Below are 22,323 nucleotides of genomic sequence, written 5' to 3'. Positions count from 1 at the left end.
TATGGCCCCAGCTCTACAAGGACAGGATCAGCCTCTAAGGGCAGGACCAGGTCACCTCTCTGGCTACCATGTCAAAAATTATCTCTACCAGCAACAAAGCTGGTGTTTGGATCTCCAACTGCCAATTATTTATGGCAGGATGACCCCAAGTGGAGAAACAGCCCCAGTGTGTGTGTGTGGTGTATATATGTGCACGTCTTTCACAATTGCTTCTGGAAAGGAAGTGGGGAGAGATTTATGGATCCCGTAAAGACCCAGCAATAGTGGGCAGGGGAGTGACTCACGGTCCGCATCCGCACACACAATACAAGGGTTTTTCCCGCCAAGCTCCAGTGTCACCCTCTTCAGGTTGCTCCGGGAGGCAGCTTCTTTAACTAGCTTTCCAACCTGCAGGAGGAAAGCCAGATCAGATTAACCCTGGGATGTAGCTGGACATGGCCCAGACATTCTGGACAAGCCAGGAGGTGTGAGGGCTGTGTGGCCTGGACCACGGCCTCTCTGCCCAGGTGCCCTGGGCCTTGATGCTAGCCCCTCAGTTCCCTGGCCTTTCCCAGACCCTGCCCTCAGATCAGCCCTTGACCATGGCCCCTGGTCTGAGCTGCTCCAAGACAGCAGTGGAGTGGAAGGCTGTGAAGGTCTTGGCCACAGAGCAGGCCAGTGGTGGGGCCAGCTCTCATTTGTGCTGCTGCCTGCCCCTTCTGGTACCTGGTCCAGCTCAAGGAACAAGGGGATGTGGTTGTGGGTGGCATTTGGTACAATCTGAAGGAAGCTTTGAGAAGGAGGTAAAAAGGGAAGCTGACCTTTAGGATGGAAGGAGCAGTTCTCTGGAAACACGCCTACGGATGAGGGCCCCCAAGGGGTGGGAGAGACCTGCTTGGGCTGTGGAGTAACCGAAGGACCACTCACCAGACTGGACCTGAAGGGTCTGTCCTATGCTCCCCGGCAGGGCTAGAGCTGGGCATGGCCCAGCACTCAGCAATGACTTGTTTTGAGCTGAGTGCCACCACCCTGGATCTGGAGGACTCAGAGGCCAGTGTGCCCTCCAGGGCCTGGAGCAAACAGCCAGCAGGAGGCAGAGCTGTGCTCTTCAAGGGCTGAGTTGGCTTTCCCAAACTAAGGCATGAGTACATTTTAAAACTCAGCCGGGAAAGAGAAAAAAAAAAAATAAAGAAGTTCCCACTGTGGCTCAGCGGGTTAAGAACCTGACTAGCATCCATGAAGATGTAGGTTCAATCCCTGGCCCCACTCAGTGGGTTAAGGATCTGGCTTTGCCATGAGGTGTGGTATAGGTCACAGATGCAGCTCAGATCCCGAGTTGCTGTGGCTGTAGTGGAGGCTGGCGGCAGCAGCTCCGATGGGACCCCTAGCCTAGGCACTTCTATATGCTGTGGGTGCCGCCCTAAAAAGACAAAAACAAAAAACAAAACAAAAACGAAAACAAAAAACCTCGGCCAGTTCCTGGTCAACGGCCCCGACAAGGTGCGGAATCGGCCTACAGGGACAAGGACCGTCCCCAGGGAGAGCAGCAGAGGCAAGCCAGCCTGCTGCTGGCCCAGATGGCCTGTGAGGCTGGGGTGTGTGCTCTCAGCTGGCGCAGCAGGGTGCCTTGTGGGAAGCACGCCTGGGAGGGAGCAGCCAGCCAGTGGAGCAATCCCTGGAGCACACGAATCACTTGCTTATGCAGGAGACTGACTGCCTGAAGAGAGCCCCACCCAGCTGGGAACATGGCAGCAGCAGCCCTACAGTGGCCTAGAGGGGGAAGCTGGGCCGGGGCAAGGAGGCTTTCGCTAGACTGGGAAGACCTGGGAGCCGCACCTGCTGCCTCTGCCACCCCCACCCCATCCACTCCCCACCCCTCAAAGCCCCAGCATGGAGCTGCTGCTGCCCCATTCAGCTGAGCCAAGCAGTGCCCACTGCCGGCTGCTTTAAGGCCATGCAGGGCCCTGTCCTGTCCTGACTGCACTTTCCTACTGAGGCTCACCCAGCTGGGCAAAGGAGGGTGGTGGCTGTATTGTCCAGCAGCCACAGGAGTGGGGTTCGGGCTCCTGGTGGGACTAAACTAGGAGTGAGAGGGGACACTTACGGCCTGGGAAGTTTTATCATGTCTTTTTTTAAGCACCAAAAAAGTACTTTCTCATTAAACATAATTCTGCATACAGATGTGTGTAAATTGAAGATGAAAGTTCTCATCTCCCCTCACTCTGTTCGTGACCCAGGACCTGCCCCAGAGAAGGCCATGGTAAGAATTTCTTGGGAGTCCTCCAGGCAATTTGTATTTCTACACACACACACACACACACACACACGCACACACACACTTTTACTAATGGGATCATATTGTATGTACTTTCCTACAGTAGACATTTTTTGTGCTTCAAAAATAGATCATGGACAGCTTTCCTTATTGTAATGGCTATAAAACCTCACAGAGGAAGAATACAAATACTGGAAAATATGTCCTTGAATGCTTATGAGAATATTTCTCTAAGTAGCTGCTTCAAAATGGAATTTCTGAATCAAATGTTTTGTGCTTTCAAATTTGTGATCAGTACAACAATGCTGATCCCATCACCTTCGGTTTATGTTAACCTTGGTTATGATGTTTGTCCTACATATGTTTCACATTTTTATTTTAATCTTATCTATTACTCTTTTCTTCTGAAGCTTCGGAGCAAATAAATTTGATATTTATCTAGTTTGGAAACTGGACCAGTAACTTTTCTTAAATGTATTGTTATGTACTAAAATGGGGGTTAAAATTAGAAGGATAATATATCCTAGTTCAGCCTCTCAAAGGAAAGTTCCCAACGACGGCCACTGTCCCCCACAGCCAAGGAGGATGGTTACCTCTGTGGACCCCGTGAAGGCTATCTTGTTGATCTGAGGGTGAGAAGAAATTGCAGCTCCCACCGTGGGCCCGAATCCTGGCACAATGTTCACCACGCCTGGAGGGAATCCCACCTGGGAGGAAATCGAGGGCTTTCAGAGGAGAACGGACAAGCCTCCACCACAGACCCGCGCTCAGGCCCAGAGAGCTGCGGCTGTGTGCGGTCCTGGAGCAGAGCATCCTCACCAAGACCCAGGTCCTATATCCACCTTAGGACCAGACCCAGTTGGCCAGTGTGGGGGCGAGGTGTATATCCACCCTACAGAGTAAGAGGGCAGTGGCCTTCAGAGCAGAGCACCTTTCCCTGCATGTGTGTGCATAGGTTTGTCTCTGAGTGTGTGTGTATGTGTGTGTTTGTCTGTGTCTGTGTGGGTCTATCTCTGTATGTCTGTGACTGTGTGTATGTCTGTATGGGTCTGTCTCTGTGTGTGTGTGTGTGTGTGTGTGTCTGTGTGTCTGTGTGTCTGTGTGTCTGTCTCTGTGTGTCTGTGTCTGTCTCTATGGGTCTGTCTCTGAGTGTGTGTGTGTGTGTGTGTTTGTCTGGTCTGTATGTATGTGTCTGTGTGGGTCTATCTCTGTGTGTCTGTGACTGTGTGTGTGTCTGTATGGGTCTGTCTCTATGTGTGTGTGTGTGTCTCTATGTGTATGTCTCTGTGCGTCTGTGTGTGTGTGGGTCTGTCTCTGAGTGTGTGTGTGTGTGTGTTTGTCTGGTCTGTATGTATGTGTCTGTATGGGTCTATCTCTGTGTGTCTGTGACTGTGTGTATGTCTGTATGGGTCTCTTTGTGTGTGTCTATATGGGTCTGTCTCTGAGTGTGTGTGTGACTGTGTGTATGTCTGTATGGGTCTGTCTCTGTGTGCCTGTGTCTGTGTGTGGGTGTGTATATGCAAGCGCATCTGTAAGGTTCTGCCCCTGTGTGTATGTATGTGTTTGTGTCTGTGTTTCTCTGTGTCTGTATGGGTCTGTTTCTATGTCTCCGTGTGTATGTCTGTCTGTCTCTGTTGTTGGGGGAGAAGGGACATCTTGGTCACAGCCCTCAAGGTTCAGAGCCACCTGCAAAATACACTTCCCGAGCTTCACTTTCATTTTTAAATCTTCCCCATTAATGTTCCAAATGGCAAAGTGGTCACATCTCGTCCAAGTCTCTGCTTGTTGAACCTGGGTCACAACCAGGCCCAGCACATCCTGAAGGCCGAGAGTGACATTTTTTTTCACAGTCACACCTGGTGCTCTGCACATGCTCAGTCTTTTTTATTAACCAGGAACCCCGCAAATGAGCCCATGAGGATGGCTTTCCCCACATGCCAGTGTCTTCGATAAAACATGGAATCTTGGAAGGCAAGATTTCAGGACATGTGCTTGAGTCTTTTGTCTTCCTAGACACTTTTTTAACAGCTATGCCTTTGGACTCTTCTCTTTTCTTTTTTTGGCTTTTTGGCTTTTTAGGGCCGCACCCACGGCATATGGAGTTCCCAGGCCAGAAGTCCAATTAGAGTTGTTGCCGCAGGCCTACACCACAGCCACAGCAACACCAGATCTGAGCTGCGTCTGTGATCTACACCACAGCTCGCGGCAACGCTAGATCCTTAACCCATTGAGAGAGGCCAGGGATTGAACCTGCAACCTCATATCGTTTCTGCTGAGCCACGAATGGAATTCCCCCTTGGACTCTTTAAGTCTTGTTGCTATGATGTCATCAGGACCTCACCAATCAAAGTGGGAAACTGGTCAATGACTGACGCTGCAGCCTCAGGTATAAGCAATAAAGGTCTTGCTTCCTGTGCATCTCAGCTCAGCTGAGAAGTGGAAAGGCTAATTCTTTACTCCCATCCCTCTTTTCTTGCTGCTTCTTTGTGACATACAAGTTGAGGACAAAATGACTGAAACATGTTGCCAGGTATGTCTGCAGGAAGGTGTCCCTTTGAGCCACCCATTCTCCTGAGCGGGGCTGCCAGGGAGGGAATAGTTGCCTGAGAGCAGAGTGCTGGTGAGGGGGCTCAGGACCCATGGCAGCAGGATGAGCTGTTGTGTGAACCACACATGCAAGGGCCCCAAGAACCTTCCTCTCAAATCACCCTTCTGCAGATTCTCCAGACAAAACATGCGGTCCTGAACCATGGGTCTGCGCCCATAATAAGAGTTAAGTATGCACATTAGCATCCGTGGGAGGAACGGAGGGAGGATCTGTAGCTCAGTGACGGTGACCGCAGGCAGAGAGGGAAAGAGCTACTGCCACGTGAAACATGGAGGCAGCCCCTCCCTTCCTACTTGGCTGGAGCCGGCTGGTGCTGCACACACGGCACAGCTCCACCGGGTGGCTTATCTGGTGATGGTGGCCTGGTTCCTGGGAGTGAGAATGTGCTTGAGAGCACATGTTTTCTTTTCTTTTTTTTTGTCTTTTTGCCATTTCTTTGGGCCGCTCCCTCGGCATATGGAGGTTCCCAGGCTAGGGGTCGAATCGGAGCCTTAGCCGCTGGCCTACACCAGAGCCACAGCAACACGGGATCTGAGCCACGTCTGCAACCTACACCACAGCTCACGGCAATGCCGGATCGTTAACGCACTGAGCAAGGGCAGGGACCAAACCCGAAACCTCATGGTTCCTAGTCGGATTCATTAACCACTGCGCCATGACAGGAACTCCCCAACACATGTTTTCTCTTTGGACATCTTACCTCTTTGATCAGAGAGCCCAGATGGAGGGCGGTGAGGGGCGTCTGCTCTGCTGGCTTCACGACCACTGTGTTCCCACAGCAGAGAGCGGGTGCCAGCTTCCACACCAGCATAAGCAGAGGAAAGTTCCACTGCAACAGAACACAGAGGAATTGGGGGGCCCAGGTCTACCCACTATGCTTTCCCAGAGTCCCAACTTTGTGTCCATGGAGTGCTTGCTTTGCATGGCTTGGATGTAGGATATAGTAGGTAACCAAGGAGTGTGCAAGGATCAGATTGCTTTCCCGTCTGGTGCTTCCTAAACTGCATTCTGGGAAATGCTAATAGGTGGTCACTGCAAAGAGGACTCTGCTGGACATGCACGACCTTCTCCTATTGCAGCCTTACAATGCCATCAGCACGTTTAAATCTCTGAAAAGTCCCTCGGGCACAAGGCCTGCCTCTCCCGAACTCGAATGTCACAGGATCTCCTTCTCGTCTTACAGAATATACTAATCCCGAGGGGTGGGGAGTGGATGAAATTCATCCTGGGAGATGCTTTCCTGTCGTCCTTCAACTGCAGAGGCAGGTGCTGAAATGGTCATGTCATTAGGCCTGACAAGAGCTAGTGCCCAAGAGCATCCACAGAATGCCAGGTGCTGTTCCCCAAATGGAACTCACTGATCCCTATACAGCCAAGTGAGGCAGTCATACTACCAATCCTGCTTACAGACGGAGCTGAGGCACAGAGGGGTGAGGTCACTGGCCCAAGGTCACAAGCTAGCAGGTGAAGGCCAGGGTTCAGGCCAGGCCCATGTTCTCCGCTATACTCTTTGATGAGAGGAGACAAAACCGAGCATCTCCAAGGCAGCTACCTTGATTCTAGCTGCCCCAAAGAGTCCCTCTGACCCCCCAAAGAGTCCCTTTGGCCCAAGAACACCCCATGCTTCAGGGCTGACCAACAGCCATCTGGATCCAGCAACCTCCCCCCAACCCCACCTCCAGCTCTGTCTGGAGTTCCTACCACTAGACAACAAATGCAACATCCAGTTCCCAGGGGCCTGTGTGCTTGACCAATGACAGGAAGCATTGACTTGGGTTCCCTCATAATGACTGGGGTGCTCTCTTCCTCTGGATCCCTGGCCTTTAACAGGTAAATGCCAGGATCTCTCCTATACTACAAATAGATGCAACACCTCTCCTGGTCTCCACCTCTTCTGGCAGTTCCCTTCTCACTCACAGCAGCCTCTAGAAGGGTGGTGCCTGAGCCCAGCTCCCTTTCCGCCAGCCCTGGAACTCCCTTGATGCTGCTCTTGGGGAAGCACATTTAACAGCTATGTTCAGTCTTTTTGAATTAATAGGTAATAGATGACTTCACTGACCACAGTCTCTTACTGGAAATGTATTCCGTCCCAGGGAGGCCCCAACCCTGGATGCTCATTCTTCTCCATAGGATCTCCTTGTGGTCTATGGAACTGGCCCAGGCCCTCTTCTTTTTTTCCCTCTACTCCCATCTTTAGGTGACCTCTTGCAGCTCAATGGGCAGGAGCACTTTGGCCTGACCAGTTCTCAGTTCTCAAAACCAGGTGCTGGGAAGACACACACACACACACACACACACACACACACACACACACACACACACACCCATAGAGCACTTTTCCATGCCTCTTCATCCTGCTACCGGCCTCCCCAGCTGCTGCAGTGGCCTGGGGCTTCCTCCAAAAGACAGCATCATCATCACATCCTCAGTGCCTGCCAGGTTCCCCACTGCCCAGCAAATGACATCCTCGGACCTGCGGCTTGCATCCCTACCCGGAGCTCCCCTCCTCCCTTTGTCCTCGCCTAAGCTCTGATTCCGCCACCTGTCCTGCTCCTGCCTTCCAAGTGGCCCAGGCACTTCTACCGCTCGCCCAGGCCCTTCATATCACTCAGAAACCCCCTTTTCTTGTTGAAAACCTGTTTCATATCATCCTTCAAGGCCTGGTTGAGGGGCACCGCCTGAGGGGATATGGCCACCCCTGACCCCTCTGGTTGGAAGCCATGGTGCCTTCTGTCCTGCTCCTGGAGAGCAGGGATGGGGGCTGATCCTCCTGATAACCCTCAAGCACTAAGCTCCATGCCATAGAGCAAATCCTCGATTAGCACCTGTGTGATCGATCAGAACACAATGGAAACTGGTTCCAAAGCCACAGAGGAGGAAGGTGGGACCCATACAGATCCATCTAGAAAAGCCATCATACTTACAGGAGTGATGGCCCCACACACACCTATGGGTTCGTGCCTGGTGAAACACACCACGTTGTCATCTGGAAGAGAGGTGAAACAGAGAACATGTTCGCATGAATCTGGGTTAAAATTTTTAACTAGTAAAAAGACAAGAAGAAACCCAAAAGCCCACCAACATGTCAGCTCGAAGTCCTATCTGTCTTGCAAAGGAGACATTTTAAACTCGGTTTCAAACATGAAGTTCCTTTGAGGAAGGATGGCACAGAGCCGTTTCTTTTCAGGGACTGGGAAGGATGCTGGGGGATGGGGTTGGGGTGGGACCAGGGGATGCTCTGAACTGGCTACAGGGAGGAGTGAGAAGGCAGAGCCCCCAAGAGGCCCTGGACAGATGCGGCTGGGAGTCCTGCCGTGGCTCACCTGTGGGGATGGTCTTGCCCTGAATTTTGTCTGCCCACCCTGCAAAGTACCGGAGGGTTTTGATACAGCCCTCCAGGTCAATGAAAAAGGCATGAAGGAAAGGCTTCCCTGTGTCCATCGTTTCCAGGGTCTGCAAGAAAAAGACAACATCTATTTCAGATGCAGTTTTCCTTTCCACTGTCAGTTTGTGAAAGACAGGCTAGGCAGAGCGAGCAGAGTCCTAGAATGTCGCTCTCTGAACCTCACAGCCAAGGTGTCCTCACAAAGTGAGGCACCACATTTAAAATAAGACCTGTCCCAGGCTGTCAAGGACAGCCTTTCTTTCAAAACACCTCTATCTGGGGGGGTGAGCAGGAGCATGGGTCCTCATGCCCTCAAAGGATGGCAGGTACAAGGTGGGTTTGGAGCCTCACTGGCAAGGAGTACACCTTAGCATCTGGTCTTCTATTCATCTGGCTGCCGGCCAGAATACCGCTGCTCTGGCTGTGGGACCTGGCCATGTGGGTTCCCACAGCTTCTGGGCGGCCAGTTCCTCTAACAAAAGAGAAAGGGGGCAAAAAGGCTCTTCCTTCCTGGCCCCACTGACCAGCGCAGCTGTGGGAAGAGTGATGGAGCCCAGGAGGCTCACGCCACCAGCACAAAGATGCACTCCTCCACACTGGGCTGTGGCCGGATGCGCAGTGGGAAGGCAGCGGACGCGCCCTTGGTGGTGAGGGTGGCGACTCCCCAGGGTGAGCGCGGCCACTCAATGGCAGGGATTCTTCTCTGTTTCCAGCCAGGCTTAAGAGAACCCCTTTGTCCCTGAGACAAGCAGCCCCAGTTGAGCCCAGCGCTGAAACTGCCCGTCATCCGTCTCTGCAGGAAGTGGCCACCCTGACACATAGCCCAGGGCAGGATTCTCCTTTTAGAGTCACTGGGGTGAGATGGTGATTTACGAAGGAAGGGGGCCCCTCAGTGTGCATCCGTGTATGCCTCGTGTCCATGTCCAAGCTAGATGGCTCTGTTCCCTCTTCAAGATACAGACACAGAGGCTAATGGGGCCGGGGACTTATCTGCATTACCCGGAGGGCAGGTGGCACTGCTGGCACTGAATCTGGGGTGTTTGCTGCTCAGGCTACTGCCCTGGACATTTGCATCTGGAAAGGATGTAGATGGCCACACAAAATGCTGGGGCTACTCTATTTTGCTCAGGGATGAACCAAGCATTCTCTGAACAGGAGGCAACCTGCTTCCTAGCTGAGGGGTTGTAACAAGTCTCTGAATCTCTCCCTGCCTCAGTTTGCTCATCTATAAAATAATCATAATAAAAATAATGGTACCTGTATTATAGGACTAGTATACAGGTTGGAGGAGTTATATATGTAAAGTGCAAATAGCATTGCCCACCCAGAGTAAAAGCTGCGTCTGCTGTGCTAATGATGATAATAACAGCTCTGACAATTGTCATCATTTTCCCTTTTGGGCCAGACAGGTGCTCAGTGACCCTTATCTGGGGACAGTGATGAGACAGGCTATGACCTCCAGTCCACTGTACCTTTGGCTCCTATTGATTTACATTCCAAGTTGGAACTTTGACTTTTCCAGGGGAAACCCAACAATTGCAAATAATGCCAAAATTTTCAGGGCTCAGCTGCTCCACACAGACCCTTCACATCTTTCATAGAACCAGGAATTTCAAGAAATATGCCTGGCCCTTTTCTGGGATGGAAGAGAATGGCAGAGGTCCAGGGCAGAGCCTGGTGAAGTTGGATGCTCATCTCTAGTCCTGGCTTGCCCTCTCTGGCTGGGTTACCTAAGACAGGTTACTTAAAACCCCCTGGGCCTCCATGCCCTCATCTTTGAAATGGGATAATAAACACTACAGGTCAAGTGCCTACAGCAAGCCTGGTACATGGTGAGTATTCAACGAGCTCTTTTTTTATTACTAACTTGGTCACATTTGCTCTCTGGAATGACAACAGGAATTTTCCAGGTTGGTGTTATGGAATCTAGCCAAGGAAAATAGGTTTAGAAAGGAGGTTCTGGAGTTCCTGTTGTGGTGCTGTGGAAATGAATCTCACTAGGAACCATGGGGTTGTGAGTTCAATCCCTGGCCTTGCTCGGTGGGTTAAGGATCTGGCACTGCTGTGAGCTGTGGTGTAGGTCACAGACGCGGCTCAGATCTGGCATTGCTGCGACTGTGGCATAGGCCAGGAGCTGTAGCTACAATTAGACCCCTGGCCTAGGAACCTCCATATGCTGCAAGTGCGGCCCTAAAAAGACGAAAAGACAAAAAAAAAAAAAAGGAAGTTCTTAAAAAAAAAATCCAAAAAAAGACTTGCAGGTAAGCATCTGTAACCATCCCCACACAGTGGGTTAAGAATCCAACTGTAGCAGCTCTGGTTGCTGCAGAGATGCAGGTTAGATCCCCAGCCCAATACAGTGGATTAAGAGATTTGGTGTTGCTGCAGCTGTGGTGTCAGTTGAAGCTGAGGCTCGGATTCAATCCTTGGCCTGGGAACTTCCATATGCCTTGAGTGTGGCCATAAAATTAAAAAAAAAAAAATTGCTGGTAGCACATAGGCTTAAATCTGAGAGATCGAGGGTTAGCTACCCATTGGGACTTTTAAGCAATTACTGTGGCTGGACCAAGAGCAAACGACAGTGGCTCCTAAGTTTATGTCCTTTAACTAAAATATGCCTTCTGGAAAGTTAACACATGGTAACCTTTGGATACTAAAGAACGAAGGGAAGGCACTGTGGGGATGCCACCTGGATGCCCAGGGGCTGAGACTACTGTGAGGGGCTCAGAGGTGGGACTCAGCCTGAGAAGATGGCAAACAGGGCAGCCCGTTTGGGGACTCCCAAGATGAGCCCCTAAAGAGCTAGAAGCTGTGTCCACGTGCCTGAGTGGAAGTGACTGGGGCCGCTGGGTTCCCCCATCATCTCCAAACCCTGAATATGAAGTCAACACCCAGCTCTGCAGAGCCACCGGCAGTAAGAGAACAGAAAGAGGCACTTCGGGCAGGAAATGCAGGGAAACCCCATCAAGGTGGAGAGTGAGGCATGCTCTCCTGTGATGTGGTCTGGGTTTTGAAAACCGTGTCTGCCAGTCATTCTCTCGCCTGTTTCATGATGTGGTGAAGAGCTAGATCTTATTTCTTGTGGGCAGCAAGGTCCCGGCTGCAGAGGCAACTTGCTCCATGTGCTTTCACACTGTGGTCCTGCCAGGCGGGCTGAAGGGCTGCTACTCCCCAGATGATACTGACGCTTGGGGACAGGGTGGGAGGGTGCCCAGGCACATCCTCTCCCGCCTGCTATTAGTCCTCACGGACATTGCAAACCGATGAGCTCATGCTGGGTGAAAACAGAAATGTTTTTGAAGAAGCCAGTTTGGCAGCTTAAGGATTGAGGCTGGCTTTCATTGCAGGAAGAGACCAGAGGCTCCAAGGAGAGAAACACTGACCCTGGGAGGGAGTTCCCCTCGCTTGGCCTCGGACTGGTCAACTGGGGAGGAAGGACAACGGGTGCAGGTCTCTCTGGGCGGACACACCCTCAGGGCAATGAACCCCAGAGCAGCACCCAAAATGCAGAGCTTCTCTACTCCAAAACACATACTCAAGGTCAAGAGCAATTTCAGAGTCCCAGCTGGCACTGTCCTCCATGTGGGGGTCCACTTGACTACTCACTCCCAACATCAGATCAAGAAAGGAAAGAACCATTTTTCCAAATCGGAGGCCAAAAGGGAGATTTCCTCCCCTATGCACTGGGTCTCCAGCTCTAGGGTGTGTTTTACACAGGAGCCTGAGCCATAGGAGGGCTGTGTGTGTAAAGCTGCAAAGGACCTCAAGGCACAAAGGGGCCCCCAGATGTCCTCACATCAGTCACCCACTGCAAAGGAAGGTCTCAGGATTCCATTAAATCCTGCACCTACAACTTTTCAGTGTCTTCACAGACAGCAGCCCAGCTTCCTGAATGGGCTCAATAAAGATCCCCATTTTGCAGCTGAGGAACTAAGGTGCTAGAAACTGCTGGCCTGGAGAGCATGTAGTGAGGTTAGACCCCAGGTCTTCAGACAGCATTACTGATAAAAGCTATCAGCTGTTTAGTGCTTACTGCATACCAGAGGCTACTTATTCTTGTTATTATTATTGTTGTTGTTGTTATTATTATTATTTGACCACACTCATGGCATATGGAAATTCCCAGGCCAGGGATCAAATCCAAGCTGCAGCTGTGGCAACCCAGGGATCGAACCTGTGCCTCAGCAGTGACCTGAATGGCTGCAGAGACAATGCCGGATCCTTAACCTGCTGTGCTTTAGTGGTAACTCCATGCTTAGCATTTTAAAGGAATCATTCTAACAACACTCAGATATCATGATTAGTGACATTCTTCATGAAGAAACATATGCTCAGGGAGGTTAAGCCACTTGCACAAAGTCACACAGTAAGTGGCAGACCTGGTATTGGAACCTAGGTCTTTCATACTCTGAGGTTTCCTAGAACTAGGTTACCCTGCCCTCATCATCATGCTGCACACTCTCACCACTGCCCACTTCAGGGGTGAAATGGGTGATTTTCAAGTTATATGGGGACATTTTTTTCTGTTAAGTGGTGGCATTTATTTTAACAAGTATTAGAAAAAATATACCAACACTTTAAATCTGTAATTTCATGGATACTGTCACTTAGGATGAGGTTAAATTTCAGTTTATTACTTAATTTTTTTTTTTTTTGTCTGTACCCATGGCATGCAGAAGTTTCCAGGCCAGGGATTGAACCCATGCCATAGCAGTGACCTGAACCACTGCAGCGACAAAATTAGATCCTTAACCCGCTGCACCACAAGGGAACTTCTAAATTTCAGTTTAAACTGGAGTCTATGTAAGAAAAAAACTAAGCTAGTAGTTGTGCAGGTGGGGCCAGGATGGGACCCAGCGCAGCCCGGCTGTCTGTGAATGTCTCAAGTCTGGGAACCACTATCGTCGTTGAACATCCTCCAGGCCAAGAAGCTGAGCCGCAGGGAGCAAAAGTCTGACTTCAAAATGAAAAGAATGAGTCCTGGGGCCCGGATGCTGGCCTACGGCTGAGAGCCACCGCCTCAAAGGACCAAGCAGACCCACCGCCACACAAAAGCAGCACCCTAGGTCCTTTCTCCCACACCCTGAGGGGGACAGGCCCTTGGGGAGGCCAGCTGGGGCCATGCCTGGCCGGGTGTGTGTACTCACGGCCAGGATGGTGCGGTCCCGCTCCACCAGGTCCGCGAGCTGGTGCAGCAGCCGGCCACGGCTCAGGGCATCCAGCCGGCGCCACGGCGAGCCCCGCTGGAAGGCGGCTTGTGCGGCCTCCACGGCCTTGTCCACGTCGGGCTGCAGGGCCAAGAGAGAGGGTGTGTCACCTTCTTTTGAGGGCTCAGCTGTCATTTACAGAGAACAGCAGAGTCCTGCCTCCACTGTGCTGGCTGAAGAGGAAAGGGTGGGGATCGGGCAGTTCAGAGTAGCCACAAGGTTTTCGTATCACTTCCATGGTTGGGGGGCTTTCAAGGGATTTTTTTCCCCCAAAGTTTTCTTCAATGACCAAGGATTAATTTTCCTTCTGATTATACAAGTGATTTAAATAGTCATAAAACCACTGCCCTCAGGATTTTTCTGGGTGACCCAACTAGGAAAAGACTGTCTGCTTGTTAGCTCAGTTCAGACACACACTCCCACAGTTTGCCAGTCAGGTGGGAAATGCCTGTCCTGGCGTTTCACTCCAGCTGAGGACTTCGATCCAATAGCGAGGATGAGGGCACGTGTCCTCCTATGAATCTCAGAATTGACCACATCAGAAAGGTCCAAAGAGGGGGAAGGTCAGGAAGGTTTCCTCTCTCCAGCCCCACCTCACCTACCCCCTGGGGGCAGAACTCTGGCCTCATTTTATGGAGAAACTGGATCATCTCTGCACCCATAGCAGAATTACAATCAAAACTTCTTCTGACTAGGAAGGAATGAAAGCTCTTTAGAGTAATGACATCCATTCCTATGTTCAGGAAAATGGGGTTTGAGGCTCTGGCTGCTGGTGGGCAGCGGCTCATCCACCAGGCCCCTCTGAGCCTTTCTTCCTTAGGGAGGTGCAGCCAGCAGTGGACACCTGACACCAGTCAGGTGGAATTGCAGCAATTCTGTGTCTCCAGAGTGTGCTTAGAGCAAGGGGAAGCTTTGGCAAGGGTGATATCAGGACTTTGAGTTCCTCATCCCAAGCTCTGGGTTGGAGGCCAGGACCCCTCCAGGTGTACAGACCAGGAAGCCTCTGTCTTCTGGTGCTCATCACAGTCATCCAGACCATGGGACAAGTCAGAGCCTGGGTCAGGGATTTCTCTCAGCTCCCTGATACAGGTGTAGCACCCCTGGGGGGTCTGCTCAGCACCAGGCCCTGCCCCCACCCCCTCACATCTTCACATGAGCTGCATGGGGCCAGTATCTTTGTAAACAGAGCTTAGCATGGAGCATTGCACACGGGAGAGTCTGGATGGGTGGAATCACCGTGCATGGAACACCTAGGGTTGAAGGGAGGGTTATGTTTCCTCTCCACCTGACAAAAGCTGTACTTTCAACCTTTCCCCCAAGGAAATACAGATTCAAAAGATACTTTATGGCTCTGAAATGTATCATGGACACATCAAAGAGCCCCTTAGCTTTATATATGAGATAGCTTATATATAATAATATATAGGAGTTCCCATTGTGGCTCAGCAGGTTATGGACCCGACATAGTCTCTGTGAGGATGTGGGGTCAATCCCTGCCCTTGTTCAGTGAGTTAAGGATTTGGTATTGCTTCCAGCAGTTGCATAGGTTGCCAAAGCAGCTTGGATGCGATGTCGTTGTGGTGTAGGCCCAGCTGCATCTCCAATTTGACTCCTAGCCCTTAAACTTCCATACGCTGTAGGTATGGCCATAATAAATATACATATATATGAATATATGTATATTTATGTATATAATATATATAATGTATACATATAATATAGCTTATAAAAATAACCTGAGAATAGGGTTATAAAGACTATAGCTTTACACAGTCATTTAAGTTCCTGGTAAAAAAGAAATGGTCATTGCATGACATTATTATCTCTGCATGATTCAGTGAGCAAGTCTTTTTTCCTTCAAGTCTTTTTTTTTTAAGTGTCTCCTGCCAGAATGCCACATTTGATGAAACACACCAGTTGGAAACACTTTCTGGAAAAATTCTTTAATGCCGCCAGGTTCAAATAATTGATAAAAACCTTTCCTTTAGTCATTCGATTGAGGATAGCTGAGGTCATCCTCATAGATGCAGAAACATCTATCAAAGGAGAGTGACTCTGCCTTGGATCGTCCCTAATTGATCCCATTCTGGGCCATGCGTCTGAGAGGCAGCCCGCTTAGGTCCCACCTCAGCGTGGACCAGCTCTGCCTTACAGCTCAGCTGAAGCACTTCCTTATCCTCCAGTGATCTGTAATTGAGTTACGGGGGTGAGGGGTGAGGGGGGAGCGGGCACCCACCTTATCTCCTTCTTCTACTTCACAGATTTTCTCCAGAGTTGAAGGGTTGTATGTGGCAAACTTTTTTCCACTCTTGGATTCGTTCCATTCATTGTTGATGAATATCTAACCAGGAAAGGAAGTTGTAATGCATTAGGCTTAAATCAAAATCATGTAATTCCAACAGGCTGAGGACCTTAGGGAATGTCTTTTCCTTCCCTCCCACCCTCCCCACCCCCAGCCTCCCCCGCCTGAGGTTTTACAGATGGGACCTGGAAGGGGGATAGCCTGTCCAACCGGGAGCACACTCAGAATTAGAATCTAAGTCTCCAGCCCTTTTTTTTTTTTTTTTTTTTTTTGCCTGCACCCTTGGCATATGGAAGTTCCCGGGCCAGGGACTGAATCCGAGGCTCAGCTGTGACCTAAGCCACAGCTGTGGCAACACTGGGTCCTTAACCCACAGTGCCGCAGTGGGAACTCCCAAGTCTCCTGACTTTTAATATGTTTTCAGGAAACTACATTTTGTCATACTAAAACCAAGGTTCATTTACAATGTTTTTTTTCTAAGACATACTGTCTTTTTAAGATGGATCACAGAGGAATAGCAAGTTAAATTTACAAGGGTACAAGTTAAATTTAATACCCTTATCAAGTTTGCAGGAAGACTGTGTGTATGTGCGTATATATATATATGTATATGCATATAAAGCACCAAGCAATCCACCTGTCCCTGAACAGTATATCAGCACTCCCATCCCCCTCCTGCTACAACCTTCAGCTCAATCACCACGGCTTTATACAAGACTCTTACTATAATAGCCCCCATTAATGCACATCAGTACCCCTCCCCTATTCTCTTTATTTTTAAAAAATAAAATATTACTATTTTTGAAGCTATTACCATACCTTGTTCTCGTCTCAATTTTTTGACTTACAATGCTGTATTAGTTTCAAGTATACAACAAAGTGATTCACATACATAAATCCTTTCTTTTTCCCCCCATATAAGTTATTATAAAATATTGAGTAGATTTCCTGGTGCTATACAGCCGGTCCTTGTCCCCCATTCTGTTTAAAATATCTGTTTTCATGTTGGGCTTAATAAAAGCCAGTGTTGGAACACAGAGATAAATATCTGGGTTAGGAAATGTTCTGGTTATGTTAACAGAGGTAGCAAATAACCATTTACATACAGAACCAAAGAGTCAACCCACAAAAATCACTTAGTTCACAGACTCAGTTATCTAGAACACAGATGAGAGATGAGAAGAAAGATGTTAAAAAAAAGAGAGATGTTAAAAGAGAGATATTAAAAAAAAAAAGACATAAGGAACAAACTAAAAAGAATTCACAAAGTCCATGCACTGAAATGTGTGTACTAGTTACTCTTTGTTTACCCTACGTTCTAACTGCCTTAAAAAAGCACCACATTAAAAGAGAAGGCTTTGGGGAAAGAATTAGGAACTCAAGTGACAGATAATAAACAAAACGTGTTCTGATAGTGTGAAGATGCTGGCCACCGAGCAAGAAGATAGACACTCTCTTGCTCTACCAGCTTGAGACAACCTCATCGTCAGGGCCCATTGTAACATCAGAGACCCCAGGCATCAACACGGGTAAATCCTTTACCAGCACTTCCATCAAATAAAATGCCATCAATAATATCTAAGTACAGGAGTTCCCATTGTGACTCAGCAGTAACAAACCCAGTTAGAATCCATGAGGATGCTGGTTTGATCCCTCACTCAGTGGGTTAAGGATCCAGCATTGCCATGAGCTGTGGTGTAGGTCACAGATGCAGCTCGGGATCCCGAGTTGCCGTGGCTGTGGCATAGGCCAGCTGCTAGTTTCGATTCGACTCCTAGCCTGGGAACTTTCATATGCTGCAAGGGCAGCCCTAAAAAGCAAATAATAATGATCATGATAATAATAATAATACAACTTCTAAGTCCAGAACTGGCTCGTTAGATTCCATCTCTATATCCACCTGCATAGCTCTGAGTCACTTAAATGAAGAATTGCACCACTACGCGGAATATCTTCAACGACTGAATTTCTTTCATTTGGAATACTTGACTCTCCAGTGAGGAGGAATAAGAGAGGAGATGATGCATCCAGCGTGCAGCCTGACTATGCTCTGTGACCTGGGCTGCCTTGTAAAAACTCCACAGCTCACGGGGGAGCTGTCTTCATAACTCTCCCTGGAAAGAAGGGAATTTGAGTGGGATGAGGATGAAGTACAGGAGGCTAGCTCTGGCTGGGTAGGTGGGCCCATGGCCCATGCCTCCCTGCGTGGGGTCCAGAGCTGAGAGCGGCCCTCGCCCCCATGGGATGTGCCCATCCGACTTCTGGAAGCTCAGCGCCTTCAACGTGAGGCCGGGCCCCCAGGGAAGCACGCGAAAAAGGCCAGGCTACAATTACAGGTTTATTCTTCCAGCTGAAACCAAATCCAAGAGTTCACTTTTGCCATCCAGCAAGCAATCGTTCGGTAACAGTGAGAAATTAATAAGAAGAGAAGAGGAGTTAAGTTATCATGGGGAGGAAAGTGCAGTCAGGAAGAGAGGCCCATTTGTCGGAAGATGAAATTTCGTGGGTTAGATAATAGAGACTGTCAGTGAAAACTGCTGATTCTGGGTCCTTCCTGGTATCAATTCCAAGGGGGAGGGAAAATGAGAAGGTGGTAGAAGAGGGTATAAATAAGCGGATGGAAACAGATTGCAACGATCAGATGTCTGTTATACTTCATCTCCAAGCATGGCCAAAAAAAAAAAAATTTACTTGATCGTTCATGACATTGATCTGCAGTCCTTTCTAACCAGCAACTTGAAAGAAAATTCATACTGCTCAAGGCTACTCATATTTTCCTATCACAATGTTTCTAACTTAGCAACAATTTTTTCTTTATCCTACATTAGTAAGTAGCCCTGTAAGCGGTTTCTACCGTTGATTTTTTTTTTTCTCTAATAAAACAAAACAAAAACACAAATAAGGAAGGGGCCAGTGAGTGTGGCCTACCGATTACGCTGGCTGTATTGTTTTGAACCTGAAATCAGGATAACGGGTGTAGAAAAAAAGTTCCCCTTGTGAACTGGCAAGAAACAAATCTTACAGAGCTATAAAATTATGTTTCATTGAGCTGTGCACAGAATTCACATTTTATGGAAGGAATGGAATGGTACAGTATCCTGACTGGGCTGGAAAAACCACAGCTATTGTGAGGGGGTGGGTACCCCCGCAGAGGCGAAGATGGTGGTCGCCCAAGTGGGTTCTGCTGACGCCATTTTACAGCAACTTCTATTGGGCCTCAGCTAGACTCAAAAGGAGTATCTTTTCAGGAAAGGGGATTTGAGGGAATTTTATTTTTCATAAAAGAGATAATAAAACCAGTGTTTTAACGGGCCAGAAAATCTTAAGGAGTCTTCCGGCTACTGGAAGAAATGCTAAGGAAAGAAAGGAGCCTTCTGAAGTGAAAGAGGCTGTGACCCTCTGAGGTCTGTGGGGAATTTTTTTGGGGGGACCTTTCCCTCATGAGAATCCCAGAGCAGAGCGCGGTGTTAAAACATGAGAACAAACAAAGGAGCGCCATCCTGCTAAAGACTGGACTTACTCTGGGAAATGGCACCCGCCAAGGCCAGGGCTCAGACCCACCATTTCCAGGATGTCCTCCATGAGCAAGAAGCACCGTGAATCAGGTTTGAAAAATAACAGACCATCCCAGCTCACACACTCCAGGGCCCGGTGCCTCGATACTGTATTTCTATTTAGCTGCTTCTTTCCTTGGACCCATGGGCTGCCTGTCCAGCCAGAGGCTCCCTAAGCATTGCTTCAAGGGCTATCCACCCTCAGTCACAAGCACACGGGCCCCACAGCTGCTAGGAGGAGGCCTCTGTGGAGGTGGGCCTGGAGCAAAGACAGAGAGGCAGAGGCCTGGCCCTCAGGAGGAAAGGAGGGTGGAGAGACCTGGGGTCCGCTGTGGCAGCCATCTTTGCCTGGGAGCCCCCAGAGGATCCTGGCTCTGCAGCCCCTCTGCTTTGCCCACTTCCATCAACCTGAGTCGCACACCCAGTGTGTGTGGACACCCAGCAGGACAAAAAACACTGGCTGCTCAGTGCACTTGCTAGGATCACCTAAGTCAGGGCTGCATTTGCACTTGTAAAGGGCCATAAAGAACTGCAGAGAAAGAGGAAACTTTCCATAGGTGGCTGCATTGCTCTGATAGCACTCAAAAAGGTAAAAGGGAATAGGAAAATAATACATGTAATTTCTGGTTTCTATAGCATTTAAAAAAATCCTATAAAGCAAACAAACAAACAAACAAAAACCCCCAAATACCGCCACCACCACACAGGTGAACACAAGCAGTGCTAAGAGCTAAAACAATTTAGGTACTCTTTTCACTGTTCCCAGAATCTGTTTTGGAATTTGCACTCTGAAGCAGACACTACTTAGGAAACTACAGTAAAAATAAGCCTCATCCAAGTGTCTCTGTTGATTACAGTTAATTTAAATAGCTTGTGATCAGAGGTCCAGCTGACAATAAGTGCCAAGCAAGAGACCAAAATCTGAAGGCCACACATAGTGGCCTGCTACTTTCTCTGCTTGATTAAAACTATTTGAGAAACATAATTGCTACTTTGGAAAGTAAAATTGATGGAGGAATTTTCTAAGTGCTGTGTCAGCTGGAGTTGGAAGCGATGGATAAGATTCAAAAATAAAAGGAGACAAAGTTGGGGAAAGCAAAGCCAACCGCGGCTTTTGGCCTGCGCCTCTAAAGTGCCACCAGCCCCAGCCCATCAGTCGCCAAACAGCCTCAGGGTGTCCTCTCATGGGACGAGCTCCTGGCTGACCACGGAGCCCTGGGCTCCTGGCCTCACCATCTTCCTTTCAGCCCCAGGCAGGTGATCTCACCGCTTTGCCGATGCTCCAGCCTCCCAGCCCGCAGCGCAAAAAAGACAGAGAACCTCTGGATTTCGCGGCGTGAACGGGCCCTGCCACCCGCGGTTTCCCAGGCCCAGATCGAGACCGTGATCTGCCAACGCCAGGGCCTCTGGGCTCCAGGACGGTTTTATCAGTGAGCACCTTCCTACTTGCCATTGCTCTACTGGTAAGCTGGTAAGAGCTAAGCACAGGGGGTGCCCGAATTTTCTAGCGCTGCTCCCTCTGACATTCACGCTTCCAGTTGCAGCTTCGGAGGCAGCCAGAACTCTCAGACCCGCTCTTGGCGATTTCAGGCCCCCTCTGACCCTCCGGAAGCTCTACCCCTTCATTCCTGGAAACCACGCCGCAGAGTCTGCGGGGAGACCACCAAGCCCAAGTCACGGCGGCTGCGCATCATCATTCACCTTCAAAGAGGGCCCTGCACGGGCAGCACGTCGGGGCCGCGCGGGCGCTGCGGAGCCTCCCTCGCGCGGCTTTGAGGCTCAAAGCGCTGAGCCCTAGCGCGCGAGAGCCCGGAAGATCGCGGAGTCTCTTTCGGGGTGCGCGATGGACGCGCTCGGGCTGCGGACTCCTGCCCTGGATGCCCAGTGCTGGACGCTGCTCCAGGAGGGCCTGGCCCGGCGGAGAGGCTCGGGTCACCGGAGCGCGGAGCAAACTCAGCTGGGGCGCGCTGCCCCCACCGTCCCGCACGGTCGGAGCGGAACAGCAGGGCTACCGGTCCCGCGTTCCCGCTACCCCCGCCGGGCAGCCCAGCGGGGAGCCAGGCAGCCGTCGGGTGGGACCGGTGACCACCTCACCTTGGTGAACTTGACCTCCAGGTTGCGGATCGGGCGCGGCAGGGCGGGTGACTTCCTGTCCGGCTGCCCGTTCTCCACGGCCCCGTTGGTGGTGGCCATGGCTTCTCTGCACTCCCCGGCCCGAAGTGCCCGTGTCTTCCGCGCCGGTTCAGGCCTGGGCGGTGCGCAGCCTGCTCTCGGGGTGACAGCTCCGCGCCGCTTTATGGAGGCCCCACGCCTCCCGCCCGAGGGGGCCGTCTAATTGGCTGCAGGATGAGAGGAAGGAAGGGCGGGTAGGAGGGGAGGGGGCCGGCCCGGCTCACCCCACCCCGCCTGCCGCCTCTGCAGGAGCCCGGCCACCCCCAGCCCGGCCACCGCGCCGCGCTTCCCGCCCTGGAGGCTGCCCTTGGAGGAGCTCCCCGAAGCGTCGCCGGGCCCCGGAAGTCTCTGGCTCGGACAGCGGGCCGGGGCCGGGGCCGAGAGCGGGGGCGCGCGGCTGCAGCGCTGGTTCTCTTCCCGAGGTCAGGCGAGTCTCTCCGCCGCACCTGCCGCCCCCTGCCCGCCGCCGCTCTGCGCACTCGCCCAACTTTGGTCCGCGCGCTGCGCAGCGCTCCTGGTAAGCGCGCCCGCCCACCGGGGATCCTGCGCCGGGCCCGGCATCCCGGACCCTGCGGGGCGGCCCCGCGTCGCTGCCCACGTGCTTCGGCCTAGAATCCGGCCGCCAGGACTCGGCTTGCAGGACAGGCGCTCACCGCCCCCGCCGTCGGCCCCAGCTGGGACAGCGGACGGGTGGGCGCGGAGTCTCCCCCGGGCCTGAGCAGCACCTGAGGGGCCGAAGGCGAAGGAAAATCTTCTGGCCCTTCCAGCCCCGCGTGGTGCAGTCCCACCGCGGATGGGCTTCTAACCTTCGCTGGCGCACAGCAGGCCTCCAAGCCGGGGC

The 22,323-nt window shown here is 50.9% G+C and overlaps 1 protein-coding gene across 2 annotated transcripts in view; it reads right to left on the bottom strand.

Annotated features, from left to right (window-relative positions):
* ALDH1A3 (aldehyde dehydrogenase 1 family member A3) overlaps nt 1–21,955 on the bottom strand; it is a 40,223-nt gene extending 18,268 nt beyond the window's left edge. Inside the window, exons 1-8 of one of the 2 annotated variants that reach the window (XM_047766848.1) lie at nt 21,405–21,955; nt 15,691–15,795; nt 13,395–13,535; nt 8,186–8,315; nt 7,787–7,848; nt 5,563–5,691; nt 2,848–2,961; nt 285–387 (exon numbers count right to left, since the gene is read on the bottom strand). In XM_047766848.1, the coding sequence (XP_047622804.1) occupies nt 285–387; nt 2,848–2,961; nt 5,563–5,691; nt 7,787–7,848; nt 8,186–8,315; nt 13,395–13,535; nt 15,691–15,795; nt 21,405–21,503 (883 nt within the window). In that variant the 5' untranslated portion in view covers nt 21,504–21,955. The remainder of the gene's footprint in view (nt 1–284; nt 388–2,847; nt 2,962–5,562; nt 5,692–7,786; nt 7,849–8,185; nt 8,316–13,394; nt 13,536–15,690; nt 15,796–21,404) is intronic. The other variant, XM_047766849.1, reaches the window with a different exon arrangement.
* Nucleotides 21,956–22,323: the final 368 nt, after the last annotated feature.

The sequence above is a fragment of the Phacochoerus africanus genome, chromosome 2 (assembly GCF_016906955.1).
Source record: "Phacochoerus africanus isolate WHEZ1 chromosome 2, ROS_Pafr_v1, whole genome shotgun sequence".
Classification (NCBI taxonomy): Eukaryota; Metazoa; Chordata; class Mammalia; order Artiodactyla; family Suidae; genus Phacochoerus; species Phacochoerus africanus.
This window is presented reverse-complemented; position numbering and strand designations above follow the sequence as displayed.